This window comes from Suncus etruscus, chromosome 3, assembly GCF_024139225.1.
Source record: "Suncus etruscus isolate mSunEtr1 chromosome 3, mSunEtr1.pri.cur, whole genome shotgun sequence".
Lineage (NCBI taxonomy): Eukaryota > Metazoa > Chordata > Mammalia > Eulipotyphla > Soricidae > Suncus > Suncus etruscus.
This window is the reverse complement of record NC_064850.1, coordinates 147,935,259-147,953,836: the sequence shown is the minus strand read 5'-3', so window position 1 is coordinate 147,953,836 and position 18,578 is coordinate 147,935,259. Positions and strand designations below refer to the sequence as shown.

General features: G+C 40.3%; 1 protein-coding gene across 1 annotated transcript in view; it reads right to left on the bottom strand.

The window, feature by feature from the left end:
- LOC126003378 (serine palmitoyltransferase 1) overlaps positions 1 to 18,105 on the bottom strand; it is a 78,341-nt gene extending 60,236 nt beyond the window's left edge. The window contains exons 1-3 of the mRNA XM_049769561.1: positions 17,976 to 18,105; positions 15,156 to 15,263; positions 13,002 to 13,096 (exon numbers count right to left, since the gene is read on the bottom strand). Of these exons, the coding sequence (XP_049625518.1) occupies positions 13,002 to 13,096; positions 15,156 to 15,263; positions 17,976 to 18,086 (314 nt within the window). The 5' untranslated portion in view covers positions 18,087 to 18,105. The remainder of the gene's footprint in view (positions 1 to 13,001; positions 13,097 to 15,155; positions 15,264 to 17,975) is intronic.
- Between the last annotated feature and the right edge of the window lie 473 nt (positions 18,106 to 18,578).

The window sequence follows — 18,578 nt, the reverse complement described above, 5'->3', positions numbered from 1 at the left end:
ACCTCCGTTTTCGTACTACCTCCCATATCCTCTTCCCTCACCCCCAGAGCTGCTAGAATATGTGGTCCCCTCTTTACCTAGCCTACTACTTAGTAGTCTTGCACCTGTTTGGTCTTGGTGCCTCCCTTATTTCCCCTTCTAACTGGGAGGCAGGACTAGCTAGTTCAAGTTACGTGGTTTTGTTTGAAGAAGAGAAAAGTAATAAACTGGAGTAAAAGTCTAATACGCCGAAAATGGGTGAAATCCTTCTAGAGGCTCTCATCATCAGTTTGAGAGACGAAAAGGAGAAAAAGAAGGTGAAACACTCCACCAGTACAAAAAGAAGTATCAAATATCCAGTGAGGACTCCATCAATAACGATAAGCACCACAAAAAAAAAAAAAAAAAAAAAAAAAAAAGCCATGGTCTTGAGATAAGAAACATGGCATAGCACATAAAGAACAGAGAAAATAAAATAAGTATAAATGGGGACAACAACTTCAATAACCACACCAAAACAAAGAAATCGACCAAAAATAGATAGGTAAATAAAAATAATAATGCAGATAAAAAATAATATATAAAAAATAAACAATGTTTTGTGCTTTTTGCCTTTTTTTTCCCCTCCTGCCCTGGCACAGTAAATATTGTGGTCATTCTTAAAGGAATTCACTTGGCCTAAGAGATATGAGGTTTCTCCACCCTTGGAGTATATTGTCATGGGATTAACTATAGACTCTGTTCAGGATCATTTACTCTCCCGGTGGTGCTTTCATGGTGTTTGGAAGACTTCTGCTCCGTCCTGGGTGATAAAATCAGACCTCTGTATCTAGAGATCTCAGTATCTGCACAGGTCCAGGAGTGGGACTTAATGATGAAGTCTTTCTTTGTGGAAGAACTCACTTTTTATAGCAGAAGGGTGCCTCCCATCCTGAACATGTGTCATGTGGATACAACCCAGTCCCCAGGAGATTGGACAGCATTAGTCCAATCCGAAACCCCAGATCACCAACGTAGAAATGTTACAGCTCCGGGCAACACCACCAGGAACTAAGCTTCATTGGGAGATTTATAACACTACTCTGGCACCAACTTGTGCCAGTTTTGATATGACAATGAGGAAAGGAAAACTTGACCTAAGACCAGGCTGTCCTATCACATCACCTAACACTAAATGGAAATCAGAAGAGCTATCGTCCTTTGAACTGTGAAAAATTAGAACACCAACAACAAAAAACTGACTTTGACAACTGTGACTGAACAGAGCCTACCTTGGGACTAATAAGGAAAACCCTACCCTAGGCTGTAGTCCAGGACACATAAAAACAACAACAACAACAACAACAACAAGATGTCTTATTGCAGAGGTCCAACTTGGACAACAGAGACTGAGCAGAACCTTTGGACCCATAATATCCTAGGCTTCGGCTTAGGGACTGAACGAACACAGGGAGCAAGTGTTATAGAAGACTGAACACCACAACAAGGATGAATAGGAACCTCTAGATAGAACCTAGAGACTCTATCTTAGACCCTGACCTATAACCTGTGCAAATACCAAGATCGCTAGCTACAGTGGCTTGATTTTCTCACACAGGAAACTTTCCTGGCATCACAAAAAAGCCTTGGGGATGGGGTAATGAGTATATATGGAGCCAGGGGTTGATCCCATGATGGTATGCTTCAAGGATGGAGAAACCCTGAATCTCTTAAGCCACGGGAATTCCCTTTCTTCCCCAATGTTTACTGTGCCTATGCAAAAAAAAAAGTGGGGGAACGCCAAACCCTACCACTCCAGCACCCATACTTTTTCTTGTTTTGTTTCGATTTGTTAGTTTTTGACTTTATTTTCCTTCTCTTTTTTTCTTCCACTTTTCTCTTTCTTTTTCACGCTTGTGATTATTATTTAGAGATTTATTTTTATTTTTATTTGCCGGGTCCATTTTATTTCTTTTTTCTTCCATTTTTCTTTTTTTTTTTTTTCTCTCTCTTCTTTCTTTTTTTGGTAGTTGTCACCAAATTTTTTTCTCCCCTTTTTCTTATCCTTTTTATCTCCAATGACGGTGGAATGGATGCTCAATCTACAACAAGCTGTAAAGTGGAGACCAGTTGCACTAGCATACTGGGGGGTAGAGGGGGGTGATATGGGATGCATACTGGGAACAGGGAGGACAGCACTGGTGGTGGGAATGCCCCTCATTCATTGTCACTATGTACCATAAATAATGCAGTGAAAGATTTGTAATGCACTTTGGTCACAATAAAAATTAAAAAAAAAAAAAAAAGAAATCATTGGCTAAAGGAAAATGGAAGGCATCACTTTCTCCAACTTCAAACTATACTATAAAGTTGTCATTAAAACAGCATTATATTGTAATAAAAACAGACCCTCAGATCAATAGATGAAACTTGAATATTCTGAGACTGATCCTGAAGTATATGAGCAATTAGTATTTGGTAATAAGGCAAAAATACAAAGTGTAGCATGAAAAGTCTGTTCAACAAACAGTGTTGGGAAAATTGGTTAGCTACTTGTAAAAAAGTGAGCCTAGACCTCTCTTTAATGCCATACACAAAGTTCAGTCCTTGATATCAGACCTGAAACCATAAGGTACATAGAAGAAAACTGTAGGCAGAACACTCCATGATCATGAAGCTAAAGGCATTTTCAAGGATAAAAAAACCACTGACCAAACAAGTAGTAGCAAAGATAAGCAAATGAGATGACATAAAACTGAGAAGCTTTTGCACTGCAAAGGAAATGGTGGAGTAGGATACAAAGATGATCCATGGAATAGAAGAAACTATTCATCCAATACCTATCTGCTAAGGAGTTAACATCTAGAATATAAAATGTACTGGTAGAACTTAATAGGAAAAAAAAAAAACTAACGCTATCCAAAGATGGGGAAAGAAATGAACAGATGTTTCCTCTGAGAAGAAATGCATGATGGCCAAAAGGCACATAAAAATATCATAAATCATCAGGGAGATGCAAAGCAAAACAATAAAATCTCATTTCATACTACAGAGACTGACACACATCAAAGAACAAAAATGACCAGTGCTAGCACAGATGTGGGGAGAAAGGGACTCTTCATAGTGAGAATGTCAACTGGTCCAGCATTCTTGGAAAACAATATAGATATTCCTCAAAAAATGACCCAGAAATTCCACTCCTAGGAATATAAACTAGGAGCCCAAAAAACACAATGCAGAAAAGCCTTCTGCATTCCTATGTTCATTGTAGCACTATTCATATTAGCTCAAATCTGGAAACAACCCAAGTAAATGACTGAGAACACAAGTGAATAAAGTGGAAAAAAAAACGGTTAATCTACATAATGGATTGCTATGTAGCTGTTAGGAAAAAAGAAGTCATGAAATTTGCTTATACATGGATGGATCTGGAGTGTATTATGCTGAGCAAACTGAGTCAGAAGGAGAGGGAAAGACATAGAATAATAGCACTCATGTTTGGGATATTAAAAAAAAGTATGATAATAGTATCCAGAAAATAAACAGGAGGGCCAGGACCCAGTCAATTACAGGAAGCTTATCACATATAGTGTTCAGTTAAGGCCCAGAAGGGACCACCTTAGCAATAATAGCTGAAACTGATCACTCTGGAGAAAAATTGAGTGCTGAAAGGAGATAGTGATGAGCATGATAGCTCTTCAGCAACAATATTGCAAAACAGGTAGAACCTGATTGCTGCCAATCACCTAGCAAGTGGCAGCTGCTGCCCTGACACTCCACTGCCTGTTTTGAGACCAAAAACAGAAGAGTCTGCGGAACCTACCTGATTGGAGGCACAACAATGGAGAAACAACACAGGCCAAAACCATGCATAGAGAATGAAGATGGCAGCTCTGATGACCCGAAAAGTGTCAACTATCTACTTAGCCACTCAGATATGGAGTTTAGAGAAGAACCATGAAGGATGTTCACAGAACTCAAAGAAAGCATAGATTGAGGTGAACGGACCACAAATAAGAGTCAAGAGGATATGAAAATAGAAATTAGGGGCCGGGAAGGTGGCGCTAGAGGTAAGGTGTCTGCCTTGCAAGTGCTAGCCTAGGACGAACCGCGGTTCAATCCCCCGGCGTCCCATATGGTCCCCCCAAGCCAGGAGCGGCTTCTGAGCGCATAGCAAGGAGTAACCCCGAGCATCAAACGGGTGTGGCCCAAAAACCAAAAAAAAAAAAAAAAGAAAAGAAAAAAAAAGAAAAGAAAAGAAAAGAAAAGAAAAGAAAAGAAAAGAAAAGAAAAGAAAAGAAAAGAAAAGAAAAGAAAAGAAAAGAAAAGAGAAATCAGAAAACTCCAAACTGAGTAACAGGACTGAAAAATGTGGTAGGCAAAATGAAAACCTCACTGGAAAGCCTCTCCAACAGAGTAACAGCAGCTGAGGACAGAATCAGTGCACTAGAAGATGATATGCATAACAACTCCATACAACAAAAGAATATGGAAAAGAACCTTAAAATAAATAAATGATCAGAGAATGAAAAAAAAATCCTCAAAGAATGTGAACAGATGAAAATAGAAACCTTTGATAAACTCAACAGAAACAACATAAGAATCATCGGAGTCCCAGAGACACAGAAAAAAACACCTGTAAAAGAAATCATTGCAGAGAAACTCCCAGAGCTAAAGAGTGCATGCAACCAAATCCGGCATGTAAAGGAAATCATTGCAGAGAAACTCCCAGAGCTAAAGAGTGCATGCAACCAAATCCTGCATGCCCAAAGAGTACCAGCTAAAAGAAATTTGGACACATCCTAGACACAGTGACAAATCCGAAAGATAGGGACAGAATACTGAAAACAACAAGATCAAATAGGGAAATTACATTTAAAAAAATCCTTAAAATTTACAGCAGACCTGTTACAAGAAACCCTCAAGGGCAGAAGGCAATAGTGGTATATAGTGACAAAACTCAATGAAATGAATGCTTTGCCAAGAATACTGCACCCAGCCAGATTCACTTCCAGGTTTGAAGAAGTATACATAGCTTCACAGATAAACAACAACTCAACTTAAAGCTAAATCCAACCTTCTGCTGCCTACAAAAAACACATCTGAATAGTCAGAACACAGACTCAAAATCAAAAGTTGGAGGACAATCATCCAAGCAAATGACTCCCTTAAAAAAGCTGGAGTGGCCATATTAATATCAGATGACACAAACTTTAGACTTAGAAAAGCTATAAGGAACAAAGATGGAGATTTCATAATAATCAGAATATATGTACAACAGGAACAAATTCACGCCTAGACATATACGCACCCAATGAAGGACCAGCAAAATACTGAATACAATTGGTGACAAATCAGAAAGAAGACATCAATAGCAATACAAAAATAGAGGGAGACCTCAACAGTGCCCTTTCACCCCTTGATAGATTGACAAGACTAACGAATTCTTTCAAACCTTTCAAGAGGAACTACTACCAATCCTTTTCAGGCTCTTTCATGAAATTGAAAAATCAGGTACATTCCCAAAGAGTTTTTAGAAGCTAACATCACCTTAATACCAAAACCAGACAGAGATGCTGCAATAAAAGAAAACTACAGACCAATATTCCTGAGAACACAGATGCAAGATCCTCAAGAAAATTCTAGCAAATAGGACCCAATGCCTCATCAAGAGGGTCAGAAACCATGACCAAGTAGGTTTCACTCCAGGAATGCAAGGATGGTTTAACATATGTGAGTCAATCAACATTATACACCATAGCAACAAAAGGAAAATAAAATTCATATGATCATATCAATAGATGCAGAGAAAGCATCTAATGATGTTGATAAGATCCAACACTCATTCACGATAAAAATTTTCAACAAGATGGGAATGGTGGGAACTTTTCTCAATATAGTCAAGGCCATCTACCACAAGCCAATGGCAAATATTATCCTAATGGATATAAACTAAAAGTCTTTCCTCTAAAAATCTGGCACAAGAGAAGGCTGCCCTCTCTGACTACTCCTATTCAACATAGTACTGGAAGTAATTGCCATAGCAATTAGGCATGAAAAAGGTATCTAGGGCATCCAATTAGGAAAGGAAGAAGTCAAGCTCTCACTGTTTGCAGTTGACATAATACTATATTTAGAAAACTCTAAAGACTCTACCAAAAAGCTTCTAGAAACAATATTCATATAGAAAACTGGAAGGCTACAAAATTAACATGCAAATGTCAATGGCCTTATACATAAGTAATGATAGAGAAGAAATGGGCATTAAAAAATTTTTTGATTCACATTAGAGCAGTGCTTCTCACATAGTGGGGCATGCCCCTAAGGGGCATGTTTGACCTCGACAAACACTGTCATAAGCTAAGCCCATGTTTATGACTCTGTATGTCTCTGGAGCTGAGAGTTGCCATGTCCTGCTTCAAACCCCGCTTTGAAAAGATATGCATTGCAAAACTTGCTCATTGTAGCCTTTAATCCAGACATCACCTCTGATTAAAAAATCAGCTCAAATTATTGTATATATTTTTGTTTTGCAGGTTAGTTTTTTTTTAATAAAGATACTATTTACAGTCACGTGAGGGGCGCGAAAAATGTTTCTTCTTTATAGGGGGGCATGACAGAAAATAATTGAGCTGGGCCCGGAGAGATATCACAGCGGTGTTTGCCTTGCAAGCAGCCGATCCAGGACCTAAGGTGGTTGGTTCGAATCCCAGTGTCCCATATGGTCCCCCGTGCCTGCCAGGAGCTATTTCTGAGCAGACAGCCAGGAGTAACCCCTGAGCACCACCGGGTGTGGCCCAAAAACAAAAAAAAAAAAAAAAAGAAAGAAAGAAAATAATTGAGCAGCACTACATTAGTGCCACACAAACTCAAATACCTTGGAGCAACTTAACTAATGAGGTGAAGGACCTATAAAAAGAAAACTACAAAATCCTACTTCAAGAAATAAGAGGACACAAGGAAATGGAGAAATATACATTGTTCATGGATTGGGAGGATTAACATTATTAAAATGGCAATACTCTCCAAAGCATTGTACAGTTTTAATGTAATTCCTCTAATGATACCCATGACATTCTTCAAAGTGGATCAAAAACTCCTGAAATTCATTAGGAACAACATACACCCACAAATAGCTAAAGCAATCCTTAGGAAAAAGAAGAGGGAAGGCATCGCTTCCCCAACTTTAAATTGTACTACAAAGCAATAGTCATTAAAACAGCATGGTACTGGCATAAGACAGATCATCCGATCAGTGGAATAGACTTGAGTGTTTAGAGAATGTTCCTCAGGCAAAGAATCAATCTTGATAAAGAGGAAAGAAAAGCAAATTGGAGCAAGGAAAGCTTCTTCAACAGGTGGTGCTATGACAACTGATCAGCAACATGCAAAAAAGTGAACGCAAACCTCCATCTAACACCTTGTACAAAGTTCAAATCCAAATGAATTGAAGACTTTGCTATCAGATCCGGAACCATAAGGTATATTGAAGAACAGGTAGGTAAAACACTCCATGACAATGAGACCAAGGCATCTTCAATGAGGAAACAGCAGTTCCAAACTAGTGGAAGTGGAGATAAATAGATGAGATTATATTAAACTGAGAAGCTTCTGCACCTCAAAGGAAATAGTGACTAGGATACAAAAGCCACCCACAGAATGGAAGAAACTATTCACCCAATACCCATCAAATAAGGGGCTAATATCTATGATATACAAGACAGAACTTAACAAGGAAAAAAAATCTAACCTAAAATCTATTATAATTCAAATACCTAATCTAAACTAAGAAAATGGGAAGAAATGAACAGACACTTTCTTAAAGAAATACAAATGAACAAAAGATACATAAAATGCTCCACATCACTAATTATAAGGGAGATGCAAATCAAAACAATGGGGTGCCATTCTCAAGCCACAGAGACTGGTACACATCACAAAGAACAAAGACAATCAGTGCTGGTGGGGATGTGGGGAAAAAGGAGCTCTTATTCACTGCTAGTGGGTATGCGGTCTAGTCCAGCTTTTTTTTCCCCCCTAGTCCAGCTTTTATGGAGAACAGTAAGATTTCTCAAAAAACTGGAAATTGAGCTCCCATTTGATCCAGCAATACCACTCCTAGGGACAGACCCTAGGAACTCAAAAACACAATACAAAAGTGCCTTCTGTATATCTATATTCTTTGCTATATTCACAACAGCTAGAATCTAGAAACAACCCAGATGCCGGACAACAGATGGTGGCTAAAGAAACTGTGATACATATACACAATGGAATACTATGCAACCATCAGGAAAAATAAAGTTATGAAATTTTCCTATACATTGATGGACATGGAAACTATTATTCTGATTGAAATGATTCAAAGGGAGAGAGATAAAACCAGAATAATTTAATTCACCTATGGGTTTTGAGAAAAATAAAATACATTATTGTAATAATTCCCAGGGAAAATAGAGATGAAGGCTGGAAGGACCAGTCCATGATATGAAGCTTACCACAAAGACTGATGAGTTCAGTTAGAGAAATAACTACACGAACAACTATCATGACAATGTCAGTGAGAGAAATAGAATTCCTGTCTTGAATACAGGCAGGGTGTGGGAGAGGAGGAATATGAGGAACACTGGTGGAGGGAATGTTGGACTGATAAAAGGGGTGTTCTTGTTTTTTTTTTATACTGAAACCCAACTACAAACACTTTTATAATCATGATGTTTAAATATATTCATTTAAATAAAACTCAATACTGAAAATATTGCAAACCGTGTCTAAAAGAAACAAAGAGAGAGAGAAAGAGAGACAGACAGATAGAGACAGAGACAGATTCAGGGACAGAGAAAAAATGTCTGCCCCATTGCAGGCATGGAGAGTGGGGAGGGAAACTGGGTACAGTGATGACAGGAAATATGCACTGGTGAAAGGTGTTGTACATTGTTTGACTGAAACTCAATTGCAATTGTGATTAAAAATCCAATTATATTATGAACAATCATTGCAATCATAGTGTTTTAAGAATGAAATCAGAGGCAAAAGAGATAGTATAGTGGGTAGGGCACTTATTTTCATGCAGTTGACCTGGGTTTGATCCTCAGCATCCATTTTGGTCCCCCGAGTACCACCAGGAGTAATTCCTGAGTGCAGAGCCAGTAGTAACCACTGACCACTGACTTGCAGGTGTGACCCAAAACTAATCAAACAAACAAACAAAAAAAAGAGTAAAAGCAATGTAATGATGTGTATGGTTTTGAAAACCTCTACAGATTGTTCTTAATGTGTATTAACCTAAGGGAATAAACCAAAAGCAACCAGTGAGAAACAAGGAGCAAACTCCTAAGCTGATGATGGTAATAGAATTTTCCAAGGCCAGCCTGGCAATAGTTTAACCCAGCAACCAGTCAGGATTAGAGCAGGACAACAAAGGTCACAGAAAATTAAAAAAAAAAAAAAAAAATGAACCCAGTTACTTTCAATTGTTTGATGATATCTGTGAACCAGCACCAGTCAAACTGTGGCTTAAATACATTGCAATGTCTGAGAAATACATGTGAACATTCTGGAGGGATATGCAGGAAGAAAATAATATGAATAAGCAGAGCGTGGATGGCTGACCAAGATTTTTGAGAGTGAAAGGTGCTATTTCTTATGGTTAATAACAGACATTTATTTGCCTATATACGAATCTCCCTTCTGCTGTATTAAGTGTGTATATAGTTGGACCTTTTACACACATAAAGATTTTTACAGGCAAATATAGCCTTCATTAATTTCTCTTTCCCTGGAAAACCCAGCACCAAATGATATCCAAAAACAACTTTATTTCTCTTTGTCTTCTATATCCCCTTGCAGTTTTAAACAAAAAGTAACGTTCTGCCTTTTGGACATCGCTAAAAGACTTTGAGCATTTGCTAACTAATTCTTGCCTCAGAACTTACATCCAAAGCTTTGTCCAGGAAATAACATTGGGCCATTGAGAAAACCTTCACCAGGTAGATTTGCATCTCTTCCAGATAAGTTTGATTTTTCCTAAAAACCATTTCTTAGTCAAGATCATAGAGTTATCTGTATTAGCCTCTAAAACAAAACATCTTCCCTCATAAAATAGGAAAAACCGGCTCCTTGCAAGTTCCCCTAATCAGTATTGACATCTAGGACTAGCCAGACAGGAATTGCTTTAAGATGTTAAAATTTGGGCCAGGAGAGATAGCACAGCGGCGTTTGCCTTGCAAGCAGCCGATCCAGGACCAAAGGTGGTTGGTTTGAATCCTGGTGTCCCATATGGTCCCTCGTGCCTGCCGGGAGCTATTTCTGAGCAGACAGCCAGGAGTAACCCCTAAGCACCGCCAAAAAAAAAAAAATTAAAATTTATCTTTTCTTTTCCCCTAAGCACCGCCAAAAAAAAAAAAGTTAAAATTTATCTTTTCTTTTTTCCTTCCTTCCTTCCTTTCCTTCCTTTTTTCTTTTCTTTTTTTTTTTTTTTTTGGTTTTGGGTCATACCCAGCAGCACTCAGAGGTTACTCCTGGTTCTATGCTCAGAAATCACTCCTGACAGGCTCGGGGGACCATACGGGATGCTAGGATTCGAACCACTGCCCTTCTGCATGCAAGGCAAACGCCCTACTCCATGCTATTTCTCTAGCCCCTTATCTTTTCTTTTTAACTCTGGATTCTTACTTGAAATGTATCTACTCATCAGGAGCCAAGTGAATTGTTTTGTTTTTATGTTTACAAGAGTTATGTTGTGATTTAACATAAGAGCATTCTCTTTGTGCCATAAAAAAACTGTGGCTGGCCAGAGATACAGCATGGAGGTAAGGTGTTTGCCTTGCATGTAGAAGGTCGATGGTTCGAATCCCCGCATCCCATATGGTCCCGAGCCAGCCAGGAACAATTTCTGAGCATAGAGCCAGGAGTAACCCCTGAGCGCTGCGGAGTGTGATCCTCCCCCCCAAAAAAACCCCCAACCCCCCCCAAAACTGTGGCTGGCTAATCCCTCATAAATAATCCCTTATTTATCACATTAAATTTAAGAATCCTATTTCTCCCACATGCATTATGTGGTCTCTCATTCGTTCATAAGCCGTTCGTGCATGCACTCTCCTCGAGGGAATTCAAAAAAGTTCTCTAACGCTACTGGACCAAAGTTAGTCCATGGAAAATAAGAATGAGCAGCAGAAACAAGCAAGCAAATGAATGAAATTTTCTACAGGGAAACTGAAAGGTGTTAAAAAAAAAAAGAACAACTTGGGGCCAGCGAGGTGGCGCTAGAGGTAAGGTGTCTGCCTTGCAAGTGCTAGCCAAGGAAGGACTGTGGTTGATCCCCCAGCGACCCATATGGTCCCCCCAAGCCAGGGGCAATTTCTGATCACTTAGCCAGGAGTAACCCCTGAGCATCAAACAGGTGTGGCCCGAAAAACCAAAAAAAAAAAGAAAAGAAAAAAAGAACTTGATTGCAGAGCACAAGCTTAACAATGATATAAAGAAAATTCAAGGAACCTACTCCTTAAATTATCTAAGAATTAGATATATTTAGATAAATAACCTACACCTTAAATATATCTAAGAATACATGATGTCCTGCATTCTGTGGGGAAGGAGGAGAATGGAAAAACTGCACCTAATTTGGAGTGTGGGGGTAAGTGCTGGGGCACAAAACAGCCACTGCCTACACCAGGCTGTTGCATTTGTGGTAAAGCAGTTTTTCCAATATGCAGGAGAGGAGAGAAATAAGATTTCTTATTTTAAAATAGATTTATGTTGAGAGCACAAAAAATTTTCATGTTGGGCTTAATGATAATACAACAGATAAGATACACGCATTGTATGCAGCTGACCCAGGTTTGATCCCTGGTGCCATCTATGGTCTATGTGTCTGTGAGCCCCACTAGGAATGATCCTTGAGCACAGAGGAAGAGTAAGCCCTGAGCACCACTGGGTGTGGCCTCCAAAAGAAAAATAATTGAAAATTTTAATGATCTTAAATCAGGGTAGTATGTACATATGTGTCTACTATTTTCTGTACAAGTAAAATACATTTTAAGTTAATCAAAATCTGCTAGTCATGCACACTAACAGCTGTACTGTCTCCCAGTTTTCATTTTCATTGTCATAGTAAAATATTATCATGAGTACAAACTAAAAATAATATTGGAGGGGTGCAAAGATTAATGATCAAATAGGACTCTAAAAAAAGTCCATGCCATCATTTCTACAAGAAAATTTTATATTCGGAATTAAAGTGGTTCGTTTTTGGTCTCCAAAGTTTTTTAGTGTTTTATATAAGTTAAAAAAAAAAAAATAGATGTCGGGGGTGGGGGGGCAGAGCAGTGGCACTAGAGGTAAGGTGTCTGTATTGCAAGCACTAGCCTAGGACGAACCGACGTTTGATCACCCAGAGTCCCATATGGTCCCACAAGCCAGGAGCGATTTCTGAGTGCATTGCTGGGAGTAACCCCTGAGCATCAATGGGTGTGCCCCCCAAATAGATGTTGGGGCCAGGGAGATAGCACAGCGGTAGGACAAACTAAAAATAATATTGGAGGGGTACAAAGATTAATGATCAATAGGACTCTAAAAAAAGTCCATGCCATCATTTCTACAAGAAAATTTTATACTGGGAATTAAAATGGTTCATTTTTGGTCTCCAAAGATTTCTAGTGTTTTATAGAAGTTAAAAAAAAATAGATGTTGAGGGGGCAGAGAAGGGCACCATCCAGGATGGATGGTGACTTGAATCCCAGTGTCCCATATGATCCCCCGTGCCTGCCAGGATTAACTACTGAGTGCCACCCGTGTGACCCAAAAGCCAAAAAAAAAAAAAAAGATATTGTGGAGACAGTACAGGATATAAAGCATTTGACTTACATGGAATCACTTTGGTTCAGTCTCCTGAAAAAACCCAAGATGAGTCAGTAAGCAAGGCCTGATGCCAGGCTCACCCAAACACCTCCACCTCAACACCCTTGAAAAAATAAACCTCTTCATACATTGAGAGTTTATAAGAGAGCAAACCCAAGTCCTTTGGAGGAAGGAAGCCAATTTACCCTGAAACGATGTTGTAGTTGAGAGCAGGATGGTCTTTGGAAACAGGAACAACAAGAGGTTCTGGTTGCCACTCTTCAATTAATTCTTCCTTTTCCTACAGGAGATGAGATGAGGAGGAGTAAGCAATATAGCAGATTGCAAGTCAAGGGCAGAGAACCCATCCCTGCAGGCTCATGGCTGTTTACTATTGAGAAACCCCCACAATGAGCAGCTGCCTATCAGTCTAAAGGGTCTTCTTCAACATAGAGCCTTGTAGGAAACTGAAAGTAAACTGCTAATGATGGGAAAACACAAAGAAACAACTGCAAGACAAAGGAAGAAGCAAGGCTTTAGGTAAGTGGGCTCATTTCTCTTTTCAACTATCAGAGAGACCACACCTTCATTCTGCCCAATCATAAAACCATATGTACTGTTTCTCTGAACCATCTGTAAAAGGTATTCAAAAATATGGGGGCTATAATTTTGTTCAGAAATTTGCTATACATAGCCACTTTGAGTCTTTTAAACCTGTGACTTCATTCTAAGTATTTAACTATTTTGAGTCTCTTTTCCATTCTTGCTTCAGAAAAAAAAAGTCATTTGAAAATGCAGCCTGGGTGAGATGAAGAGGAGATAAACATGAGAGCCACAGCCAATTCCTGTCTTACACACAGGCCTGTTCTCCTCAGTGTTAATCCTTTTCAATGTTTCTATGTAGATTCTCCCTGCAATGACAGGGCAGGACAAAGGGCAAATTCATCTTTGACATATTCACCTATTCATTTTTGACATACTCATCTTTGTCATGCTCAAGCAATTCAAAAATGTTGAATAAATCATCTACTCCATTTTTTTCTCCCACTGCCTGTGACACATAAGCAGTCAGGAGAAATCTGGAGTGCATGTATGTGTTGGCTGCTTAAGACTGAAGAAACAGATGTTACAATCAACACAGAAATCTGTTATTCAAAGAAAGCAGATTCGTGGAACTGAGAAGTACATGTTATTATGCTGCCACCAGTTTTTAAAATCCCTCACACTGATTTTTTTTGGCTGGAAAGTAGTGATTATTCAGACTCTGGCTCTAGCTAAGTTTTGCTTTTTGAAGATTACTCTTGAATTATGTTTAGTTGTCACTGTTCAAAATGTGTTTACGTGTGGAATAATGTTTAAAGTATAACATATTAGGAACAATCACGTTCGACTAGAAATTTCAAGGTCACTTAATCATTTATCAGGAGCTCCTAAATTCCAAGGAAACTTCTGCCATAGCTGGTCTCCAATTGTATTTTCTTTTTTTTGGTTTTTGGGCCACACCCGGTAATGCTCAGGGGTTACTCCTGGCTATGCACTCAGAAGTTGCTACTGGCTTGGGGGACCATATGGGACGCCGGGGGATCGAACCGCAGTCCGTCCAAGGCTAGCGCAGGCAAGGCAGGCACCTTACCTCTAGCACCACCGCCCGGCCCCCAATTGTATTTTTAATGCTACTAAAAATTCTCAGAGCATGGAAATCATGTAACGTCTTTTTTTTTTTTTAATGGAAAGAGAAGGGCTATTTGGTCAAGTTTAATTGATCCCTCTGAGATAATCAATGACATATTAAAGGTTATAAGAAATCTTGCAATAATGGTGTTTTTTTTACTCTGCTTTATCCATGCTTCTCAAACTCATTTACCATGTAATGCTGAACCAGGGTCTGACACACGCAAGGCATGCACTGTAACTCATGTACTACTTCCACCCCATCCCACCACTCTAAATGAGAAGCAGAGAAAACTTTGCCAAGATGTCAAAAAAGTGACTTTTCTGAGCACCTCATGTCCATATGGGTACTAAAAATCCAGCAGCTGTCCTTACTTCCTCTTATAATTGTTATATATAACACACATAAAGTATAAGTACTTATATAAATAAAATAAAGAAGTATTTTACATACATATAAAATATTATATATGTTATACATAACTTACTTCTTCTATAACTGTTTACCCATAGCAAAGTATCCCCTTGATACTTACCTCTGGCTTTGCCATTTCATCCCATTTCATTTTCTTACTTTACATAAAACCGTTTTATGTTGCTGAATTTAAAAGGACTCCCCCAAAAGTTCTTTTTGGAAAAGATGTAGCAACTATAATCATATAACAAATACTACAAATTCCAATTCCTACCTTGAGTGTAAGGTCAGATCGTTCTTGTAATTTGTAAGTTTTAGAAAAAAGAAGTCTGATTATCCAGAGTATCAGAATTCCTTCCAAAATAAGATGGTAAGCAGGAGCCTAAGAGTTGAGTCACAAACAAAAGGAGAGGAAAACAAAACAAAAATTAACATTTCTGAAACCTGTACTTAAGTATTATGCATCTAGAATACTGCCTTATATGATTTCTAGATTACTTGTACTGAAAATTTCATTTCAAAGTTCCTTTTATTTCTAACAACATAATGTCTCCTACACAGGAATAACTTAAAATAACAACTTTAAAACAAAAATTCAAAGTAATGAAAAAAATTGACAAAATTACTAGTATTTCACACAACACCATATTTCAGGTTAATTAATATTTTTAGTGAAGCAAGATAATTTTTATTGACTAAAATTTATTTATGAAGATCCAGGTGGTAGGGAAGGGAGGAAATAGATGAAGAGAGAATACAGGATGCTCCAGAGTGGCAAAAGCCAGCAAAAATAGACAAACTAGTTAGATACCTGTCCAAGGGAGAACAGGGGTTTGAAGAGCAACTCCAGGTAACTGAATTTTTATGACAGGAAAAGAACTGTAATAAACATTTCAGTTTTCCAAGTCCTCGACCACTCTCATTTATTCAGAATGAGAAGAGGTATTTAGAAATAAGTCTCCGGGCCCGGAGAAATAGCACAGCGGTGTTTGCCTTGCAAGCAGCCGATCCAGGACCAAAGGTGGTTGGTTCGAATCCGGGTGTCCCATATGGTCCCCCGTGCCTGCCAGGAGCTATTTCTGAACAGACAGCCAGGAGTCACCCCTGAGCACCGCTGGGTGTGGCCCAAAAACAAAAAAAAAAGTAATAAGTCTCCATAATTTTTCACAAATTGTATTTTCAACCTACATCTAGCAGTGCTCAGGAGCTTCTCCTGGCTCAATGCTCATAGTTCAGGGGAGCAAGTGGTGGGTGGCCAGAGGTCACATACTGCAGAGTCCACTGAACTGTCTCAGTCCCGAGTTTTCAAGTTCTTTAACTAACTTCCTTCCTTCCTTCCTTCCTGTGGGGGTTGTGGGAGTTGGAGGTGGGGTGGGTCATTGGTTCACACAGTGATCAGGCATCAGTCCTGACAGCTTGGTGAACCGTAAATATTGTCAGGTATTAAACTGAGGTCAGCTGTGTGAAAGGTAAGCCTTCTACTTAACTAGTATTATGGAGTATTATTGCTCCAGTACTAGTTTCCACAATTCTTAAAAGTTTTACATATTCTACTGTATGTTCTGCATCCTTGATAAGCCCCGTTAAATCCATTCTGGAATATTACAGAGGGGGAAAAAATCAAATTCCAAGTTTCTTTTCTACCAGTTTCCAAGAAGTATGTAATATGGCAGGGAAATATTTGTGTGACATATACAAAACATAAAACACTAAATATTTTGATGGCAAAATATAAATATAATCGAAGAAAAACAAACACATCATATCATCTATGTAAACTCATAGATTAGAGATTTGGTTAGCCAACAGCTGTGGATAATTAAGTTACCTACTTGAGATCTTTTAAATATATGCTTTCAAGATAAAGATCAGGCTGGCTTTTGTTTCTTTTTCCCCACAAACTAGACATACTAGCTAATCAGAAAATCATTTAAAAGGGCTATTTGGGGCCGGGCGGTGGCGCTAAAGGTAAGGTGCCTGCCTTGCCTGCGCTAACCTTGGACGGACCGCGGTTCGATCCCCCGGTGTCCCATATGGTCCCCCAAGCCAGGAGCAACTTCTGAGCACATAGCCAGGAGTAACCCCTGAGCGTTACTGGGTGTGGCCCAAAAACCAAAAAAAAAAGGGCTATTTTAGATATAAAAAACGCAAAACATTTTCAGACACAAGGGTTGCTGGGGGAGCATGTGCTGGGGATCTCCCAGGATAAGTTGCATACATAAAAGCGCCCAAACACCAAACCAGCTCCATGGCCAGCCCATCAAATGCTCTTTAGATTTGTTAACCCCTCCAATATAATTCCTTTAAGAATAAAATAAGGACCCTGGAATAAATGCTCCGCACCCCCGCCAACATGATATTAATAGAGAAACATCTGATCAAATAACCAATTGAATCTCAAGAAGAAATCTTTCCAAGAAAAATTCATATTAGAGACGGTGAACGCAGAAAAGTTAACAAGCCCAATTTTTACCCTGGAGAAAAATGGAGGAAACGTTACACCCTTTAAGGTTTTTCCTTCCAACTCTTACTCTCGGGGCAGGTTGAGGGTACATGAAGCTCATATAATCAAAAAGGGGGCAGCAACACAAAGTTGCAAGATGTTTTTCTTTTTTACACGAAACATTCCACTTTAGCGGCTCTGTCGTTCCCATCAGCCTACTAGTTGGACGGGACTTCTGTGCGTCTGTTCTCAGCTGCTGCTTTCCAAACCTCCGGCTCCGTCTTGCAAGGGAAGCCAGAGCAGCGCGAAGACCCCTTGCTTGGCAAGGAAGCAGCCCTTAGGTGGAGCTGTCTGTTTTTCTTTTTCCCACTTATCCAGAGAGAACTGACTAAAAGAAAGCGAAGTCGAAGGGAAAGGGCTGGGCGCAGGCCTGTCCAGGGTCTGGAACTGTGCCGCCCGTCCCGCGACCGCTGCAGCCTCGCCCAAGGGCCCGGACGGCGGCTCAGTGTTCAGTGCTCGCAGTGCTTCGCGCTCCCCGCCCAGCCTCCGAGGCGAACGCCGGAGTCCCGCAAGTCCTCTCCAGGGCCCCCGGCCGCAGAACCCACACCCCGCCTGCCCATGCCCCGGGCTGTTCCGAGCGGGCGCGCTCACCTCGTAGAGAGCCTGAACCATCTCCACCAACACCCACTGCTCCGCGGTAGCCGCCATAGTCAGCCGCTGCGGCTTCCTTCCCCACGGAGGGTCGCACACATGTCGCGTCATCCCGGGAGCGGCGCGGCGCGATGACGTATGCGGAGGGCGGGGCTACGGAGCTCAGAGACCTCCTGCTTCGGCGCAAGCCGCTGGGGCTTCCTTCCCACGGCGGGTCGCACACATGTCGCGTCATCCCGGGAGCGGCGCGGCCCGGTGACGTCACGGGCGGGGGCCACGGAGCTCGGGGACCTCTTTCGGCGCATGCGCATGCGCTGGGCAGCCTGAAACTGCGTGGGGCTGGAGTTGGGTCTGTCTGATGCCTGTTGTCTGTTTGTTATTGCTGTTACAGTGTAATCGCGAGCCTAGTGTTTTGTTTTGGGGTGCTCAAAATCTTCTCCGAGCCAGCCACATGCAAGGCAAGTGTCCTGCCTTCCCACTCTGGGCCCTGCAAGCATAGATTTTCCTTGTAAATGCTTGAGTCATCCAGGAGTCATTTTACTGATAAAGAGAGGTAAAGGGGCTGGAGAGAAGGACAGCGGGGATGGGACTTGCCTTTGCGCG